At 44.4% G+C, this 21,033-nt stretch overlaps 1 protein-coding gene across 1 annotated transcript in view; it reads left to right on the forward strand.

The window, feature by feature from the left end:
- KIFAP3 (kinesin associated protein 3) overlaps nt 1-17,839 on the forward strand; it is a 65,906-nt gene extending 48,067 nt beyond the window's left edge. The window contains exon 20 of the mRNA XM_054285884.1: nt 17,467-17,839. Coding sequence (XP_054141859.1) covers nt 17,467-17,575 — 109 coding nt within the window. The 3' untranslated portion in view covers nt 17,576-17,839. The remainder of the gene's footprint in view (nt 1-17,466) is intronic.
- The last annotated feature ends 3,194 nt before the right edge of the window (nt 17,840-21,033 follow it).

Consider the following 21,033-nt stretch of genomic DNA (forward strand, 5'->3'; position numbering starts at 1 on the left):
GCTAACATGAGTAGCAAAATACATCTGGTGTATACCTAGTTAAATTAAATATTGGTAGAATTTCTATTGGTAGAGTTTCCTTGCATGTTTCAAGGCAAGAAAATTCTGCAGGTTGGCCCATTGCTGATGGCCTCTGGAAATATTGGAATTTCTGTTTTCTAGGAAGATCTCTTTCAATATGACTGCTCCATGGACTTATCTGCAGTCCAGACACACAGACTAATTGGAAACAGTGTGGAGTGCTGCAAATGTTCTGTCTTATTTGTAGCAGAGCAGGAGTGAATTGTTTGATAGAATAGATAGTGGCAGCTGAGGGGTGAATCTGACTTCTCACATGTGGATCATTATGGGCTGGAAGTGCCTGGCGCCAGCAGCCAGGATTTCCTGATGCTCAGACCTAATGTAAAATGCATTAGTGCTCCAAGGCATGAGCCATGGAATTGCCAGTCCCATGGGTCTGCAGCTCCCTTTTCCCAACTGGAATTGGTGTTGGAAGGTAAAACCATACGTGCTACAGAGCCTAATTAAAAATAATAGCAGCAAGTCAAGGCGCTTTTTATGTGTTATATAGTGTACATTTCAGCCATAGCAAAACATAATTCTGGGGGATTTTTATGCTTACAGTTTAAAGCTAACAAGAACCTTATGTCAAGGATTTATTTTTAACCAGTTCCAGCTTTTAATAAATCAAGATTTTTGTTATAAAAAATGGTTCATTTTTTCTATTAATAATATTTGAATATGTTTTCAGGAAACTTTTTTAGCAAGAAAGCTGAGTTGTGGTTTTCATAGACAATTAGCAAGTCAGTTAATAGTAACATGTCTTGGAAGTTCAGAGAGAGATTGGTAATTATGAGTAGATTCTTGGTTTTGGTCTTTTAATTTGTTATACTTTTTCATTTATTATACATTTATTTGTTATGCCTTGTCTTCTGGTCTTTGCCTTTTATATTAGGCTTTTCAATTCTGTAATAGAAGCAGTTTTTGCTAAGCAATGGGGTGAGTTCTGAAGTCTCTTTGTCAATTTAAGAGAGAGTCTCTTTGCCACTTAAGACCACCCTGTGAATTTTGAGGTAGGTAACAACTATGAGCTTACTTCTTGCTCCTTAGCCTTGAATAATTTAATCCTTTCTTCTCCTTTCTGCATTCCTGTGAGAAAGAATGAGGATATGTTACCTCTTTAATTTCTCTGAGGCTGTTTCCTGTCCTTGCAATGTGCTCAGAGTGTGGATCAGGACTTTGCCTTGCCTCCAGGAGGGCTGAAACGGCAGCCAGAAAATCCCACGTTTTTAGTGGCTGCACATCTGAGAAACTGAGTTTGTGTTGAGCTGGTGTTGGTGCCCTCAGTGCATTACCAGACCTTGAGTGTGTTCTGATCACCATCCTAATTTTTGAAGCCAAAGAACTGTGTCTGTGAGGAGTGGCTGTCAAGGACCACAGTGAAACTCAAACTGTCTGGAAGATTTTCCCTGTAAGTTCTTTTTGATAACCCAGCCCACACCCCCTGTCATGTGTCCTTTTGTTACTCCAGTTTCATTGTGAACTTCCTTGGCTGGGGAATGCTGTTCTAGCAGAGCTCCAGGGCACCCAGAAAACTCACTTCCTTTTCAAACCAGGACACACTACCATTACAATTCCAGGCTGCTTCATTTGGGAAGATTCAGGGCAATTGGAGCCGCAGCTGTGTCCAAAGGTGCAGTTGCTGAAGTGGTTGACTCTCCTGTGATGCAGCAGGGATGCCACCAGCATCTCTTGTGGAGTCCCTGCCCCAGGAGCCCCTGGACGCACACACCCAGAGCTGCTGCACAGTCCTGGGAGGGTAGGGAGATGCTTTTGTGAACTCAAGCAGAACAGGAATTCAAAATGGTTGAATTATGGATAGGCATCTGCACTCACTGGGTTACCACACTGGGGCTGTTCTTCCTGGTCATTTTCAGGAGGGAAACATGAAGTGGCAGCATTGACAGTAAAAACATCTCTTGATCTGGGGAAAGAGGCTTTTTTTCAAAGACACTGCCTTCCCTTCATGGGGTGTCTTTTCCTTTGAAACCTGGAGTAGCGTTACTCTCAGGAGTTGAGAATGCCACCTCACATCATCTTGCACTGTGAAGTAAGGAACAGCTTTGAAGGGGATTGTAAATGTATCTAGCCCTGAATTCAGCTTTGAAGGGGATTGTAAAAGTATCTAGCCCTGAATTCAACTTAGAAGGGGATTGTAAAAGTATCCAGCCCTGAATTCAACTTAGAAGGGGATTGTAAAAGTATCTAGCCCTGAATTTAATTTTGAAGGGAATTGTAAAAGTATCTAGCCCCGAATTCACTTTGTAGATTTGCTTGCTGCTCTGGACATGTCCACATCCTGATAATTGTTATTTCTGTTATTTGTCATAATGAAGCAGAAGCAGCACAAAAGTGAAGACCTGTGCAGCTGCCTTTTTTCTGATAGTGCCACCCTGGGAAATGCTCTGTTTCTGGGGATCTAGCCTGTGTGTTCTGCAGCTTCTGTTTACAGCTCTTATCCATGAACTATATTCTTAGTGCAGTTGTACTGTTACCTATGAGGCCTATAAATAGAATTATTTCAGAATGTTACATCCACAGGAGCAGTGATAAAGCCCATAAACAGCATCTCTTGTTTTCCTCAAAGGTTTGGAGCATAATGCAGACAGATTGTAAGGTATGTTTTCCATTCAGCAGAAAAGATGTGGCTGAAGAGGTTGTTTTGACAGCTTCTATCCAGGTTTTTTTCATTGGCTAGGAAAAGACTTTTATGATTAGATTACCAGCTTTGAATCATCTTTCTGTCTTTCAGGAGCAGATGGGCATTAGGCATAGATTTGAAATTTTCATCTGTTATTAAAATCTGAATTCAAGGTTTCTGGTTCTGATAAGGCTTAATATTGAGTGAAAGTTTTATGATTGTGGCAAACAAAAATCCCTCACCTTTGGCTGATGTGATGACAGCTTAGTGTCTGAGCTGCAGGGGATAAAGAGCAGCTGAAAGACATCTTCCAGAATCTATGGTCATTCATCAAATTTTAATCACCTTCTGGAGACTAATTACTTTCTTAAGACGCAAACATAATAGTGATGGCTAAATACCTTATAATAGAGATAGCCACAGTATTTTTCTTGCCCCTTGGGGAAGAGGCAACTTCTTAACCTTTCCCAGCTACAGCTAGGTAATGGTACAAACAGTGAGTGCAAAAGCCAATTTTTGGTTAATATCCTCAACAGAGCTCTCAAATCTTCTCAGTCTGTAGCTTTGAAAAGATTAATAGTTAGGAATGCTAGAGCTGGCCAGAACTATTTTTTTTTTTTTCCCCCCTTGAGGAAGTTTTTCACCAGTGCAGGATCCTTTAACCTTGTTATAAAATGCAGCAGGGCTGCCATTGCTCAATCTCATTTTCTGTGAGACAAGGCCTTGCTGTGTGTGCTGTTCCCAGCACTGTTGATGTGCACTCCCAGCTCTTCCCAGCAGAGATCTGACCGAGGCTTCTTCCCAGGAAGCACTGAGGTTTGGCATGTCAGGCACAGCCAGTTTTATGGGCTGACTGCATGTCTCTGTCCTTGGTGGGACATCTTTCCTCTGCCTGGATTTACAGCCTGAAGCTGTGCCTGCATGTCTTGTTTTTGCCATGGCAGGTCACTGGGATGTTCTGGCAGCTCAGTGCCTGCAGCCAGGCCCTGCTCTGTGCTCCCCCAGGGAAGCTGTGGCTGCTCTTGGCAAATTCCAGGCTGCACAGCCAGGCTCTTGTGTCTGGCCTTGATGGAAACCTGGCCGCAGCTCCTGGTGCTCCAGCACTCTCAGTGGGACTTGGCTCATCTGGAGCTGAGCTAAGCATGTGTGATGTCTGCATGTGCTGCAAGGCCACACTGAGTGGCAAGAATGCTCCTGTCCATGGCCTTTTTTCACTTGGAAACCTGGGAGCTTTCATGGTGGAACAACCCAGAGCTGTAGCCTTTTACTGCCATTGATTGCTGCACTGTGGTGTGAATTCCCAGCTGGGGCAGCTACAGGAACTGCAAATGTGCACTTTGTGATGATTATCAAAATACTTTTAAATTATTGTACCTGTAACTTGCATCCTACTTTGACATCTAGAGCTACCTTCCATATAGATCCTCATCTTCAATTAGATTTGCTAAAGGAAAGGGCTGAAGGAATTGGTGATCCTGGTGACCCTGCCAGGGAGTGTGTCTCATCCACCCTCTGTTTTCAGTAAAGTTCAGCACAGTTTATTTAGAAGTTAGAACATTCCCTTCCCAGCCTTTCAGGAGGTAAGAACCATCTTGCAGGCTGTCTCTGAGGGTGAAAACCCCTCTGTTAGCAGACAGCAGCAGGGATCAGTGACAGAACAAATTGTTCCATGCTCCTTTAGACAAAAAATGTTCTCATGCAGGGTCTGTGCTGAGAGTCCCCACATCTCTTTCCTCCCCGTTTGAACAGAGGCAGTGATGCTTCCCTGTCTTAGAGGTGGACATATAGTGAGTATAAAATCTTTTAATTAATGGAAAGAAAACCTGAAAGTGTATAAATTACTATTACAAGATGATTCTACTTTGAACCATATTACCATAATGCTATTTCTTTCAGCTCTGGGCAGAATTTCTTCCTTTCCATAGTTAAACCTTATTTTAAAAACAAAACCCAACTTAGTTGCTTTTGCAATATGTTCAGCAGAGTTGTACTCAGCTTCTGCCATTTGGACACTATTTAATTTGCATTTCCCAGGAGAATTAAATTAGGTTTTATTAGTAAATTGGGCCTATAACCTTGCAGGCAGGTTTTATTAGTTTATCACACATCAGTATTAGCAAATTGTAAATCCCACTGAAGGGAATTTGAAAATGCCTTAAAGAAAAGCCCAGAACCAATGAAGTTCCTGGACACAAATAAGGGAGTTTATTTTGGTTGGTTCATGTATTTTTCTTTTAATCCCACAAAAATCTTGTTAGTGGCAGCAGAGTCATCTTTTTATCATATTCTGTTGTCCTAACTCTGCCTACAAGTTTAGTTTTATAAAGTTAAAGGCACTGACTATTCCTGGGGACCTGGCAGAGATGTTTTGTTCCTCAGTGTCTTTGCAGGTGCTACATATTCCTACATACAAGAATTGAGATTTTACATCTAAAGAAATGTGAGAAGGAAGTGGGAACTGCTGCCTTTTGGAGGGTTTTGGTCACAGTCTGGGACAAGCTTATTGAAAGACTTCACTTGTGTGCTCCAGGTAGCTAAAATGACCCAAAATTCACTGTGTAGTTATTCCCCTTCAGCACTGACATGTGGCAGTGGTGCTTCCAGAACAGCAAGGCTTCATTGCTGAGAGCTTTTGAATGAGAGCTGCAATTTCTCAGTACTAAACTAGAGCTCTCTGTCCTTTTCTGGGTTGGTTTTTTTTTGGGTAGTGGTCATATTCCTGCTAGCTGTCACTTCATTATTTTTTCACACTGTCTGCTGAAAGCCTTGTTTATAGAAGTGCTGCAGCCTGATCATATAATCCAGTTTAGGTGTCACTAATAAGTGTCTGACCAAATTCTGCTGTTATGCTGTGGGCACTTACTGGAGCATTTTTGAAGACAGGAGTCTGATTATTCCAGAGTATGAAGATTTTACCCTGTGGCAATTCATCAATGAGATTTTCCCACAGTTTGGAGAACTTTTGCACCACTGAAAGATTAGGGCTGTAATTGAGGAATATCCATAAAAGGACAATATTATTCACATCCAATATTTGATCGAAAACAACTTTTGAATGTACTTGTGTGTTCCATTTGTTGTCACTGTGTTTTTAGCATGAGGAGAAGCTCCCAAGAGCTCTCCATGTATCCCCCACACAAAGACAATGCTCACAGTCCTTGAGAGCTGATAGCCAAGGTGGGCAGAAAAGCACAGGTGAGGTGGAGGTGAGGGAAGGGAGGGAGAAGGGCAGGGAGGAAGGAGGAGAAGGGAAGGGAGGGAGAAGGGCAGTTCCTCCTGGAGATTCAGGGGCCAGGGATGGAGCAGGAGAAGGGAAGTTGATTCTACAGAGTCCCTGCTTACAAGCCATCTGGGCAGTTCCTCCTGGAGAGTCAGGTGCCAGGGATGGAGCAGGAGAAGGGCAGCTCCTCCTGGAGGTTCAGGTGCCACTTCTGGAGCAGGAGAAGGAGCAGTTCCTCCTACAGTCACATGCCACATCTGGAGCAGGAGAAGGGCAGTTCCTCCTGGAGATCCAGGTGCCAGATCTGGAGCAGGAGAAGGGCAGTTCCTCCTGGAGATCCAGGTGCCAGATCTGGAGCAGGAGAAGGGCAGCTCCTCCTGGAGGTTCAGGTGCCAGACCTGGAGCAGGAGAAGGGCAGCTCCTCCTGGAGATTCAGGTGCCACATCTGGAGCAGGAGAAGGGCAGCTCCTCCTGGAGATTCAGGTGCCAGGGATGGAGCAGGGCAGGGCTCTCCTGATTCCTCCCACAGTGACCAGACCACACCATCTCACCAAGGTGTGTGGTCTGGAGCTGGGAAGGATCAGGTTGCCCCTGTTTCATTTACTGTAAGAGAGGTTTAATTGCTCCAACAATTGCAGCAGTATGGGAGACATGAAATAGCTTGCTGGGGAATATTTTAACAGTGTTAAAATAGCAGAGTTTTTTCAGCAAGTTGCAGATGCTGTTTGGGAAGAGAATAAGTATTGAGGTTTTAATGCACTTCAGCTCTTTTGGAATACAGGATACTTGGGCCTCTTTTACTTGCAGTCACTTTTTTTTTTACATTTTTTCAGTTGCTTTTTATTTTATTGTATTCCACCTGCAGTTGGCCTCATTTAACCATCATAGTTTAGGTGGCTATTAAGAATTTTAAAAGAATACCCAAATGCTGTAGCAGTGAGCTCAAGTCCTTTGGAATGTTTTACCAAAAAATCCCCCAAACCTGGGCCTGTCTCTTCTGAAATGTAACATTAATTAATTCCCACGTTCTGTCTGCTGCTCAGTCCCTCCAGATGTGCTACTAGGAATAGACTGGCTCCCTGCTTACAAGCCATCTGGGCTCTGTAAACTGATTTGCACTTATATTAAACAATAAGTGAACAGAATGAGGAAGAGTTATTAAAGCAAATGTACATTGCTTATAAATCTCAAAGTAAAATATTAAAATGCAGTAAAGGGGAATGGAATGTGCAAATGAAGACCTGCTTGTTTTTAATGAGTTTAGTTGTGACCTTCTCGATTTCAACCAAAAGAAAAGAATTTTATTTTTCTCTTTAAAAATTAAAAAAAAAAAAAAGAAAAAGAAACTATAAAACTGCTTACAGAAGTATCTGAGACAAAAACAAGGAAATATAATGTTCTAAACTTGACTGGTCCAAACCACTCAAGCTGCTGTGACAGCTCATAAAACTGAGAGTAGTTTTTAACTGGACTCTGTTTTACATTGCCAGAGTGAATTTTCCTTGCAGGAAGTAGCCAGAAGGTTTATTTAGTTTCCAGACTGCTGCTTTGATCTTTCCATTCTGTCACTTCTCAGGTTACATAGCCCTTTTTCACTGCAGTAAATCTGCAACAGTTAATGAGAATAAAATTTCCTCCTTCTCACTGATCACATGCTGTTAAATGCCAAACCACAGCCAGCAGCATATTTGCAGAATTCGGCTGCACTGTACAAAAACAGCACAATCAGTTTAATCTTGTTGGTTTTGTAATTCATTTTATTGAGCTTTCCTTTTTCAAGTGACCTATTTTATCAAGACAAGTGGTTGCAAGGCCAGATCTGGAAGAAAGATTTAAAACTGTAATAAAGTGAGGGGTGTTTTGTGTGCTGGGTTTAAGCATGCTCACAGGATTCAAAATTAAACTTAAAATGAGGAGTTTTTAAAAGGCCCATATATCAGTGGGATATTTCTTGTGGTTATTATTTGAACTGAACATGTGCTCTGAGCAAGTCTCTAGCATAAAAATTAATATATCAAATGAATTTCTTTGCCAAATACTTAGAATTGTTTTGATTCTAAAATTTTATTCTCATTCTGTGTTTAGCAGTCTCAACCATCCAACTCCAAAGACTGACCCACCCTTTTCCCTCTGAAAAACCAAGATGATGGTTTTTTAACTCTGAGATTTAAAAAAATAATAAATGGGCCTACAAAGTTTATTTGCCTTTGGGATTTTGAGCTTTTTAAATTTTTTTTTCCAGTACTCCCTGATCAACCTTTTTGGTCTGGAAACATTTGATTTTTCATCTGTTTAAGTTGAGTTTTTTATATAATAATGCTACTCCAAGATATAGATCTCCAAGAACACATTCCTTGTATTTGTATCTGCCTTGTTTCCTGATATATCCAATGTTATTCCTAAGAAAAAAAAATTAGTGAGAGACATTGAGATTTATTTTCTTCTTGATTTTCACTAAAATCTTTGCTGATTGGGATAGACCTCAACAAGATTTCACTAGTGCCCTGTGCTGATATATCAAAGTGCTTGAAATCAGGACAATCATCTGTGGTGGTAAAATAATATTTAAAGTTTCTTCATCAGTAGTAACACTGCAACTGCATTTGCTGTGTGTGCTGGAGCGAGCGCTGCAAATCCCCCAGCAATGTTCACTTTCAGAAAGGCTTTGAAAGCTTTTATTGGCTGCAGCTGGAAGGCAGAGCAGAACAGATTTCTTGACTCTCCCTCCCTCCTTCCCTCCAGCATCTGGATCCTCATCCCCACTGGGCTGCCCTGCAGACAGCTCGGTGTCACCAGTGCCCTGTGGCCTTGCTTTGGTGCACAGCAGGGGACTTTTGTCACCATTTGTGTTCATGGACAGAACTGAGTGGCTGTGCTTGGGCTCGAGGAGTTTGTATAAACATTTAAAGGGAAAATTCTCCACCAAAAAGCTGCATTTTTGCTTCAGCTGCTTGTCTCTGAGTACATTTTCAGTGAGCTGCTCTGCAAGGAAGCAAGGAACAGTTCATGTGTGGAAATGGGAAGGCTGATGGAAGCTGGAGCAGATCCTGATGTGGGCAGTAACACCAGTCGTCTTTGTGAAACTTCATCTTATTCTGCTCAGGCATTTTCCTGAAGCTTTCTGTCCCCAGCCTGGCACTGAGCTTGCTGGAGACAATTGAAAGAGAGGTGTGAAAGCTCCCCAAGCCAGGCCTATCCCTAGTTCAGATTAAGGCAATATTCTCTTCAGCTTATGGAGTTGACACTTTGGACTGTGCAGGCAGAGAGGGGGAGGAAAGGACATCTTGCTTTTTACTGCCTGTTCCTTGGGGCTTTTTTATTTGTTTTAGTTCTTAATTAATTCTTAAGAAATGGATGTATCTAATCAGTGGGTTTGGACAGTTGTTGAGCCAAGAGGACAGGAGATGTTTCTGTCAGGCTTAGAATGGAAAGCCAGAGCTCTTGATTTCCGTTCCAGCTCTGTCTGTGCACTTGACCTTTTAAGAAATCCTGTAGAGAATGGCTGAGCAACTCCCTGTCTGTGTGGCAGAGCTGTGAGCCTGGCTGCAGGATTGCTGCAGGAGCTCTCCTGATGCCCTTCACAGGAACAACCTGGCTGCAGGACACAACTGCAGCCTTTGAGCTGCCGTTCTGCCCCCTGGCTCTGCTGGGGATTGGTTGCCTTTCTAGCAGAGCACAAATGATCTTTTTTACTAAAGCCTTTTCTGTCTATGTCAGTCTAATTTGAGTCTTCTCATTACTGTAGTTTGTCATTTGGCTGTCTTTAATGTCTGGGGTGTTTTCTCTTCCAATACTCCAGTGGGAAACTGAGGTCATGGAGAAAAGGAGCAGCTTGTCCAGGATCACACAGCAGGTAACTGACAGAGCAAGAAACTGAGGCCAAATCCCAGGCTGTGTTTGCAGAGCAGGGATGGCAGCAGCTACAGCTTTCAAGCAAGGCTCACACTGAATTTGGCTAAGCAAGGTCATTTGGTTTTGGTTCAGTGCTTTCTTACTATTCATTTGGGAAATAATTTTTTTTAATGCTGCCTCCCCCCAGTGAATTTTGGCGTGGTTATTGCTTGGTGCATAGCTGGAGCCTGACACAGAAGACACAGTGCTCATTTCTCCACCATTGTCAGCTTTCCATTTGTTTGTAATTAAATGGCAGAAACAGCAGTATTGTGCTGAGATACAACTGGGCAACAAGTCCAGAAGCAATTGGAAACTTGAAGTCATTAAGCAGACTGAAGAAAGCTGGATCACATGGAAGGAGAGACATGAGCATATCCATAAAAGCTGTGTTATGATGCATGAGGGAGCTAAAGTATTATTGCACAGGTTCATTTGGATATTTTCTGTCTTGTGAGCAGGTACAATATTACTGTTTAAGGGATATTAATGCTAATGTAGGGAAGGACTTGGGTGATTGATGCAGTGGGCACAGTCACAGACACTGCCACAAAACTCCCCTCCCATTTGAGCTTGAAGAATAAAAAGCATGAAAACAAAAAGCTTCACAGATAGGGGAGAACATCTTGGGGTCATGAGAGGCAGAATTTAGGAGATTTGTGGTTTATAGTTTAACGTCATTACCAGCAGTGGGGCAATCTACAGTTACAAGACATTATATAAAGAAACATTGTTTTTTCCTCAGGCTTCTCAGTTGTATGGAGTTTCTCCATAACCCATGGTCTGTGCTCTTGCTCTGAAGGACAGAAAATTTATAGTCAGTGAAGGCAAACCAGAGGTAACTGGCTTGTAGGAGGAAATGGGATCATCATCTCAATCCCTGGATTTAAAGCAAGGGCAGAAGGAACAGGCCTGTGTCCCTTTGTGATGCCCTTCACCTGCCATGACTGCTGTTGGGAGAATGGGGTCCCACCCAGCACTCAGCTGCCAGGGACTGTCAGCAGAAAGGCCACAGAGTCCATGCCTTCAGGAGCTCTGAGCCTTGGCTCACCTGTGCAGGTTCCTTGGTACCTGCAGAGGGTTGGCTGAATGTGTCAGACCTGCAGGCAGCTTTAGAAACTGGAGTCTGTGTGTGTTCTGGGGGATTCAAAACCTGCACGCAGTGCCTTAATCCCTGCTTGTGCACTGGGTCAGGGCTGGGTGCCTCAGCTCCCCTGCCTCTCTGTGCAGAGGAAACCTCAGGAGAGAGGGAGGGAGGGAGCTGCAGCATTCACCAACCATTCTGCTGATGGGGCTGAGCATCCCCTTTGTGATTACACTGCCCTGCACTGCAGTCCTTGTCTCACACCAGCTCTCATCAACACTTCAGGAACAAACAAAAACACTGAGATGAGGGGAAAAATACAGCCTTTGCTGCTGGCAAACTTGTGTTTTGTTGGCAAGAGTTCTGATCTGTGAGCTGCATCTCATTTGTGCAGGTTATAATGCTGTGCTTGTCTGGAGATTAGAGACTGCTGTGCCACTCCCATGGCTCTGGCACCTCCTGAGGGGAAGCACAGCCCCAGTGCTCATCAGAACATGATTTGTTTTGTCTGCTACACACAGGGATCAGTCCAGCATTGTGCAATCCAGGGGTTCATGGCATCAGAGTTTGTAAGGGAATGGGATGGGAACTGTGCTGTCACACATGAGTGGGCTCCTGGAACAGAAAATGTAGAATTTCAGTGATGTGCAGCTGAAATTCTGAGGTGGGGATGGCTTGGGAGTGAAGAGTGATTTTTAGGAACAGTAATAGCCAGGGTATAGATGGAGAAGGTACAGAGGAAACAGTGGGACTGCTGTGAACTGTACTGATACCAGGCTTCTGAAAGATGCTCAGAACTCCTCTGGTTCTAACCCCTTTCTCTGATCCTCAAGAGGAGTTTTGGAGAGCTGCAGGTGTGATCAGAGGTGCCACATGTGTCAGCAGAGGCTGCCTCTTTACACCTGCATGGAAACCTCCTGGCAGCTCACTGGAGCATTGGAGAGCTTTGGGGGCGAGTCCTTCACTGGGATTATTGGTAGGGCTGCTGATGAGCTGAGAGTTGCAGGTAGTGTTTGGCTGGTCTGAGCATCTACATAATTAAAAATCTATAGATTTAAAAAAAATAGGCTTTATTTTTAATCAGCTTATATATCTTGTATCCCCACTGAGTAGCTGAGAGCCTCTGAGACATGAGGGCTTGTTGATGCAGAGTAAGGAGGGAGGATTTGACAGGGTTTTAGAAGTAGTTTAGAATGAAAAAATTAGGGATGAAATCTTGGCTCTGGTGGAAGCACTCTGTGTTTAGCTTGCAGTTCATTTTCAGGGAGCAGTGATTCCAGGATGCCTTAATTTTGGGCAGAAACAAATGAAATTTTGTCCCTAAAGTGTGAGCTCCTAAACTGATATTTCACCCTCAAAGGCTTTTCCAGAGCCACTGTCACACAGGCAGTGACAGTCTGGTACAGTGTGTGCCAAACTGCTTCAGACCTGCTTCCCGGGCAGTGCTTCCTGCTGGGACCACTCCAAATCCATGGATCCTACTGGGGGCTTTCAGCTGGATTTCAGGTGTTTAGTTTTGCCCAAGAATCTCCCCAGTGATGCTGGACTTTTCTTTCTGAGGAATTAGTACCTGGGAATTAGGCTGTGGTTTGAGCTCCTGTCAGCAGCAGCACTGCTCCCAGTGTGAGCACTGGTGTGGACAGGGTGGGGGTGTGCAGTGCCACGGTCACTCTGCACCCTGGTGTTAATTACCCAGCTGTTAATTACCCAGCTCTCCTGATACCCTGCCCTGGGGAGGAGCACAGACACTTGGAAGGAAACCCCATGGAGTGCTCCCTGTGGGAGCCTGCTGAGCCTTCCACACATCCATGAATTCTGCCTAGTTCAGGAGGGTTCTGTGGATGCAGCAGGATGCTGGCTGCCGTTTCCTGCTGGGACACTGGACACAACTGCTCTTTACACCTTGAATTCTGTCAGGGCACCTAAGATCCTACATGGGTATGTGAATTTGGATGCTCTGAAGCATCAATAAGCAGAGCTGTTCAGAAATCTCTCCTCACTCATGCACATCAGGAACGTTTTCCTCTTCAGCATGTGTTCCTCAGTTCCCTAGCAGTACAAGCAAATTGGAAAGTTCAGCTGTCATTTGGGGAAGGTCATAGATCACACTAGCAGCCTGAGTAATCCAAGAGGTTTTAAGTATCACAGCATTTAGTTTAAAGTGAAATTTGCTCTGACAGGGGCTGGCAGACCAATAGGAAAAAGAAATATTTGTGCTTGGAGAAGTGCATGTGTAGAGACCTCGAGTATAACTGATGGCTGGAAGTGATTTCAGTCTAAAAAAAACAAATCATTAAGAGAGTGCATAGGGGTAAAATACACAGTTCATATTTTAAAGGATCTCAAAATGAACCAGCAACTGAGGTTAGCAGTACACAGTAATTAGCTGGGCTGTTCACTGTTTAACTCTGTGAGCCCCAGGCGTGGGGCTGAGCTCTGCACAAGAGCAGGGCTGTGCTGAGAGCCAGGGCTGCCTGCAGTGTCTGCAGCCTGAGCCTGCTCTGCTGCTCTGGCATCCAAATCACCCCACAGCTGCAGGGCTGCATGCACTTCTGCCTGCCCAGATACATAGCAGTGAGCACTGGGAGGATAAATACCAACTCAGGCATGAATATTGTTGCCCCAATGGACAATTATGTGTCCCTTTCTTGGTGATTTTCCTCTTCTGCATAAACTCCCAGCAAGAATAATCATCCCTGTGAGGACTGAGTCAAGGTATCATTATTATGAGAGACAGGCTTGGTTCTTGCACTGAATTTCCTGGTAGATGCTGTAGCATAAACCAACAATGTTTTTCCTAGGAGCAAGTCTTGAGGTTGATTGCTGATATAAATCTGAGCACACATGGCACAGATCATGATCTCAGGCCAGCAAGTGTTTACAGCCACGGAGCTGCCATCTCTGCTGGCTCTCCCCTTCTGCTGTTGTTGGCAGAAGGGGCAGGGATTCATCAGGACTTGTTTTTAAATCCATCCTCACCTCGGTGGGTCGTGCCCTTGGCCTGGCAGCCTCGGGAGTGAGCCAGGCTCTCTCTCCAGGCCCGTGTTGGCTCTGTGCTTGTCCCACCCTGTGTCACCTCCTGGGCTCAGGACCCTTCCCTTCAGCTCCCACAGCTCCCTGCTGCGGGCTGCCAGTGCAAACAATCCAGCAGGCAAAGCTGCTGTGCTTCAGGAGCACTAATGTGCAAAATGAAGCCAGTGCTTTTCAAGCATGGTCAAGACTTCATTTACTTCAAGGAAATATTTCGATAGGAGGGAGTAGTGATTTGATCAAGGTGTTTTAATGTGATTTTTCTGTGGTTGTTTTTGGGTTTTTTTTGAGGGTTTTTTTTTGACTGTCCAAAGCAGTTATCAGCTGATCCATCTCTTCCAGTTTTCTTCAGGACACTAACATATGTCTGAACCATTTGGAAATAACTGATACTCCTCAAAGTTTAAACTCTAGGGATCTTTACCTAATTACTTACACATTTATAAAAAAAAAATTAAAAACCTGATTTGTTGAGAATGTGATTGAAACCATATTTTCCCTGCTCTCGTTATCAGGTTAAATACATTTAGAAGCTCTTTGAGTGGGGATTACCGAGCTGGAAGTGGCCTGCAGGGATGGAGGCCCATTGCCACCGCGTGGCTCAGGGCGTTATTGCACCTCACCCCAAAGCCCGTGGTGGTTCAGCTTGGGGTTCAAAGGAGCTCGGGACAGGTTCCAGGCTCCTGTTTTTGATGTGTCCCTTTGCCACAGGAAACCTGAGGGTGGCACTGCTGTGAGCCTGGGTATGGCTGCTGCGAGCCCTGGGCAGCCACAGCCTCCTCACTCACCTGAACATCATTCCACAATGAGCTTTGCAGGAATGCAAATAGGCCCTATTCTACCACACTTGTAATAAAACTTACCCACAACTAACCTTGTTACACTCACAGAAAACATCATGGAAAGACAAACCCAGAAAAGCATTTTCTGTTTAAATCGCTCTTCGTTACAAATCAGCTGTAGATGTTTTAAGGATCAAACAATGAAATTCCTAAGTTTAAAGGTAGCCTTAAAGGGTCCTGCTTCTCTGCAGTGTAACATCTCTGGTGTCACTGGGAATTTGTAGGAGCACAGCAGAACCAGAGCCTGCAGTCCCAATTCCCACTATGCCTCCTTTTAGGACATTGTTAACTCGTGGCACTGACAGTAACCCTGAAGGATTGGCATTGGTTTATAGAAGTTTGTTAAATGGTTTGTTTTCTGAAGTGCCAAACAAACTGGTCAGCTTCATGCTTGTCCTGGTTGGGTTGTTCACAAGAGTTTTGGGCCTGATATGGAGACTCTGCAGCCCAGGGCATCCTGGGTGAGGTCTGTCTGTCTGTCTGTCAGTGCCTTTGCACACTGAAAGCAGTGACACAGGAGAGGCAGGGGCTGGCTGAGGTGACTGCTGGGTTTGGGGTTTCTGGAGATGAGAGAGAAACACAAAGTAACAGGATTTCTCTTAATCCCTTCTTTCAGGAGTCTTTCAAAGCTTCAGGGCTGATAATGAGAAAGCTGTTGTTTGCCAGGTACAAAGGAGGCATCTGGGGAAGGTGCCTCAGAGGTCACCAGCTCATTTCCTAATGGGCTTGGAAAAGGGTAAGAGGGCTTTGGAGTGGGTACAGGCAGGAATGGGTGGTGAGAGGAATGCATTCACAGAGCTGTGCACCACTGCAGGATCCACCAGGGCCACTCTGCTGCTCTCTGCTGTGCTGAAGGGCTGCTCAGCCTGCAGGGTGGGGCTGAGGGCTCTGTGCAGGGGTGAGGAGATGGGTGCTGCCAGTTCAGATACACTGGAAATGAAAAGCACTTTCAGCTCACAGCATTTCTCAAGATACTTCAAGTAAAACAGTGATTTATTTTTTTTCTGTAGCTTGGCTGTTGATTGTGTCTCTTCTATCTCAGAGGACAAATCTCAGCCTCAGACCTTCCACCTTCACCTGATTATCAGGATATACCATGAGATACCAGGATATCTCTGGTTTTCTGAGAAACAGACACTAGGGATCCTTTTCTAGGGCCTCACTGAGACACAATCCAAGGAAAGTGCCTTTGTGAGGACAGAGATGGACGTGGTCCCCCCCATGCAGCTGAGCCCTTTCAGCCCAACCAATTGAGCTGTGCCAGCTTCTTGCAGAGCCAGGGCCTGGGGCCCACCCATTGTACATCTTCTGCAGGGGTCCTTCTTTCCCAGCCTTGCCTCTTGCATAACCCATGTTCCATATGGATAATTGGCAGTAATGAGGTTCAGCTTTTCCCCACTCCTAAAGCACTTTGCTTCTTTGTGTTTTGACAGTCTTCAGAGGGGAAGTTCGGCTCCTTTCAATGCATCTTTAGTCAGACAATAAATCAGGATCCTTTTCCATTTGTCCCCTACTGAAGGGGAAGCTAAGAAGTGACATAGCTATGAGTAGGCAGCAGTCCAGTGTCTTAGGCAATGCTCATTTTGACTCTACCTCCTGCATGAATTATTGTTGAGCATGAAATATGTGCCACTTTTCCCTATGCAGTTCTTGTGTTTTAGTATCTAACTCATTGTTGTGGGACTTTTTAGGTGTAAAAAATGCTGTTTTACATGAAAAAATAATTACTCTGTCTCATTAGTACATAGCTTTTCAGTATGTGTTTAATTCCTTCTGCCATTTTGCTGCCACTCTTGTATCCCACCAGAAGCACCATCTTTCACCACATATTCTTTCTTTTAGCTGGTGTTCTCCATGCACCTCAGAAATGGACTGAAGGCAGGGAAAGAGACTCCTCAGATGTGTGTGCAGGGCAGGGTTACAGCAGGTTTTGCCTGAGCCTGAAGGACATGGTAACTGTAATGTACACAGGGAGACACTGAGTCATGGAAGAAAGTGCTTGGCCAGTAAAGCTGTGAAAGGAGGGAAGAGAAGACTTTGGTCTCTCCTGGGATTCCTCTTGGACCTGAAAGCCTTTCCCTGATTAGAGTTGCACTGATGTCTCCACAGCATTTCATTTCCACCAGAGAAGTGGTGTCCAGAAGGGGAACGCAGCTGGCAAAGTTTCCTCACAAAACCATCATGCCTTAGGATTTTGGCTTGTGTATTTTTCATATATTTGCAATCCTGCAGTTCTTTAGTGTATAGCTCTATCTCCATATACAGTGCTAGCTACTGGCTTCACATTTTGGTCAGACACAATTCCTCTCCAGGCCTGGCAATCAAGGATGCCTCACTGCCTCAGGCCACAAGAAATGGAAACAAAAGTGAGTTGTGGGGAGCAAACTTGGGGTAAATGACTTCCTTAGCTGAAGCTGTAATTGGCAGATTGGTCCATTTCCGTATTGGGAATTAAACTTATAAAAGTGTGAAAATCTGTGATCCGTGGTCCATTTTTGGGTGTAGCCTCTGGGGGACTTTGTGTGCCTTAAATGCACCTGAAAGCCCTTCAATAAATAGAACTGCTGTTTATTTTGTGTGACCTCTATTTTAGGCAAGCCCAAATAGGCACCAGCAGCACCTGCAGCTAGCAGCACTGCTGTTCCTCCCACGGCACACAGAGCTGTGCAGTTTCTCTCTCTCTCTCTCATTTCTGCAGCCTTGCAGTGGATGGCTTTGCCCCGAGCACGGGGGGTCCCGGGCGCCCCGCGACCGCCTACGGCTACCGGCCAGAGGAGCCCTTCCTGTACGGCTACGGGGCACGGTGAGGGCCAGGCACTGCTGCTCCTGCATGGCTGCACCCCAGCCTCCAGCACCTGTATCCTTTGGCATGTGTAGCTCCACTTAGCCTTCCTGGCTCCGTGTGTTTGTGACCGTGGTTAGTCTTGGGTTGCTTTTGTTGTTGTTGTTATTTTTGTACAGTGACTGCGACTTGAAAGCGGGAATTGGAAACTGCCGGACTGGAAAGTGTCACATTGTGTATATTAAGCTACTAATTTAATTTCTATTAAATAGAAAAACCTGTGTGGTCAGCAGTGGTGAATGTGTTTCTAAGAGATGTTTTGTGGGTTTTACAAGGCACTTAAGAAGAGTGCTCCATGTGCAGCGTGTTTAACATGGACTGTTTCCCTCTCAGAACAGCACTGAGCCCCAGCATCTCCTGGCACTGCCCTGACACATAGCTTGGATCAAAGTCCAGTCCTGGTCACCACTTCAATAATGGAAAGATGGCACAGATTCACTCCCCTGGAGCTTCAGACATTTACAGTCCATTTAAAATGCTTGAAAACACTTAAAATTAGAAACTACCCAAGAGAATATCTTTACTTACCCTAGTGTTTAAACAGAGCTCTGTGGGCTGAGAGAATACAGCCACATCTATCCTGAGGGCCAGCAAGAGCAAGAAACATTGTACCTTGGTTCAGAACCCAGAGCAGAGCCTTTACCCCAGCTGTTCTATCTGGAAACACAAATCCATCCTGTCCTGCTGGTTTCTGGGCTTTAAGCTGGACCTAAGCAGAGTCAGGCCAGGACCCCTTCATGCTGCACTCCCAGTGTGGTGATTGTTTTGTGTCATGCTTTGAAACAACCTGCAAACAGAATTCAGGCTGAAGCTGTTCTTCAGCTGTGCATGCCCACTGTAACAGACAGAAAAAGGGATGATAATGCCCCCTCTGCCACAGCTACCAAGGCAGCAATTCAAATTTTCACTTTTTAAAAGAAAAGTTACCTCTACCTCATCCTTTTTCTTTTGTTAATGCCTGTTGATTTGCAGATTTGTTTGTCTCCTTCTTCCTCTCTCCTTTATGGGTTAAACAGAAAGTTGACTTTCATCAGGGGCTGAGCCTACAAAACCAGTCACTAGTAATTCCATAAAAATGAGGTCTGTGCTGGGAAGGTGATCTTCAAAGGCATGGGATTGTTTGGGGAATCTGACAAACTCTTAGTCTTATACTTCAAAAATACCTTTGAAATAAAAATTGTTTTGAAACCCTGTGTTATCTTTCCAAAGTGTGCAAGTACTTTTATAAGCACTGTTACTCCCTGTGTTCCAAGCTGCATGACTGGAAATGAGTCTAAAATTAGCCATGGTATTTCATAGCAGTTTTCAGCCTTCTCTCTGGGCTGGCCTCTTGTTCAGGGCTTCACGCACTGGAGGTAGATGGAAGAACAGCATTGCCAAAATTAGGCAGTATTTTTTAGATTGTTTTCTCCACTATTAACTAATTCTTACACAGTTTCTAAGAAACATGGCAGAAAACTTGAACTACACAAACAGATTTCCAGTGTTGTACCTTTCTAGATAATTTCCTTTGTTCTGAGTCCACACTGGACTTGCCCAGAAGTTGTGCCACGTTCAGTCAAAAGCTTTCAGATATTTTTATAGTTAGAGCTGTGAGAGAAATCCCCCAAATTGCACACTCAGGCTATTCTTTGAGCCTGGCACTCACTTGTCAGGCTTTTCCAGAAATTAGTGTGAAGTTATTTAAAGCAGTTGCCCTGCTCATGGAATGTGTTTTGGGGGAAAACCAAGATGAAGTGGGTCCTTGGAGTATATGCAAACTATCAATGAAACTGAAGGAGCCTTTAATTGGAAGCTTCAGGTTAACGAGGAGCTGCAGTGGAGCTCCAGTGAAGGCTGGGTGTCTGTAATTGTAATACAGTTGTGACCATGCTGAGCATAAATGGCAGTGGAAAAAAAAAAATCTCTGGCTGCAATTTTAGTATTCAATGTTAGGAGTTTATGGGAAATGAATAAAAGATCAAGTATTTGTAGCTTTGCCTGGCAGCAGCTAAGAAAAGAACATCATTTATCTGCAAACAGAGCTTGGTAAAAATTACTCAGCACTTAGTAGCCTGAGGACAGAGCCTGCTTGCCAAGATGAAAACCAGCTGTGCCACTGCACTTCCAAGGCAGGAGAGAGGCTGGTTTTCCCTTTAATTACAGTTCCTGAGCCAGAAAGGGGGGAAAAAAAAGATAGGAGCACATAGACTTTTCACATTTCCTATATCATGTTTCCTGTGGGTGTCAGAGGAAGATGGGAGAGTCTGAGCTGTTTAATTATCTGTATTTTATGGATTCAGTCCCTGGGTATTGTACACTGCACAAAACAGGGTGAGGAGGGATCTGCTTTCTTTTAACAATTTTTGCAACTTTTGTCCTCTTTTTCCTGTTTTCTCCTCCAGGCTTTGTAGATCTCTCTTCTTTCCCTACAGCAGCAATCCTGACCCATCCTAGGAGTATCCTCTTTCCCAGCCTGCTGCTAATTAATTAATGAGTTTGGTTAGGCAAGTGTTTTAGATATAATGAGGCTGTAAAGTTAATAGCACAATGAAATAAGCAATGGCTGAGAAGCTCCTGTGTCTGGTAGCTATTAGAGAGGCTTTGTGCACATGGACAGGCTCATTTCGAGGAGCAATCTGCTCCATGCAGCCACCTAAGATCTTGTGTTAAATTATTATTTGTGCTACACCAGTGCTTAGGAGCTTTCCAGGGCAACAGGGTGGGGGAAAGCAAAAGTAAACAAATATTCTCCTCCCTCAGAGCTTATGGAGGACCTGAGTCAAGGTCTTGCAAATACCAGGACGTTGTGGAGCTGTCTGCAGTTCAACATGTGCATTTCATTCTGAAATCAGACTGCCTGATTCTGTTTAATTGTATCCACTCTGGATTAAATGACACAGGAACAAGATGTATCTTCCTCTGGAATAAGCAGGACAAGCTCTGTTTAGATACAGGAGATTCTGGGCTCCTCTGGCAGGTTCTTTACTGGAATTCCTGTAGTGCAGCCCTCAGCTGTCCACTCACCATGGCCAGAGGCTGAGAGGAACAACAGCCTCCATTCCTTCTGTGGCCATCCTCAGAACCCATGGAATACCCTGAGCTGATTTCTGCTGCAATTTGTGTTGCCTTGAAGCTCTTGTGATCTGCTCATTTTTTCCTTCAGGTTAAGGTTGTGGAGTTTTTTTCTGAAAGAGCTCTGAGGTGCCAAGGGAGGTGTGGGAGCTGCACAGACAGAGGAGGGCTGCACTCCCCTGCATGGGTTTCATACTCACAAGGTGGTGTTGGCAGCCCCTTGGTCTGGACACCCACTTGAATAAAAACATGGATTTTTCCAGAGCTGGAAAAAATATGCTGGGGTCCCTTCCCCCTAAAAAAAAAAAAAAAAAGAAATCCACTCCTGTTTATTAAGAAATTGAGAAATATCATTGGAAGCAAAAGGCT

Source organism: Melozone crissalis, unplaced genomic scaffold, assembly GCF_028551555.1.
Source record: "Melozone crissalis strain CALT ecotype California unplaced genomic scaffold, PUWL_Pcris_2 ptg000045l_1, whole genome shotgun sequence".
Classification (NCBI taxonomy): domain Eukaryota; kingdom Metazoa; phylum Chordata; class Aves; order Passeriformes; family Passerellidae; genus Melozone; species Melozone crissalis.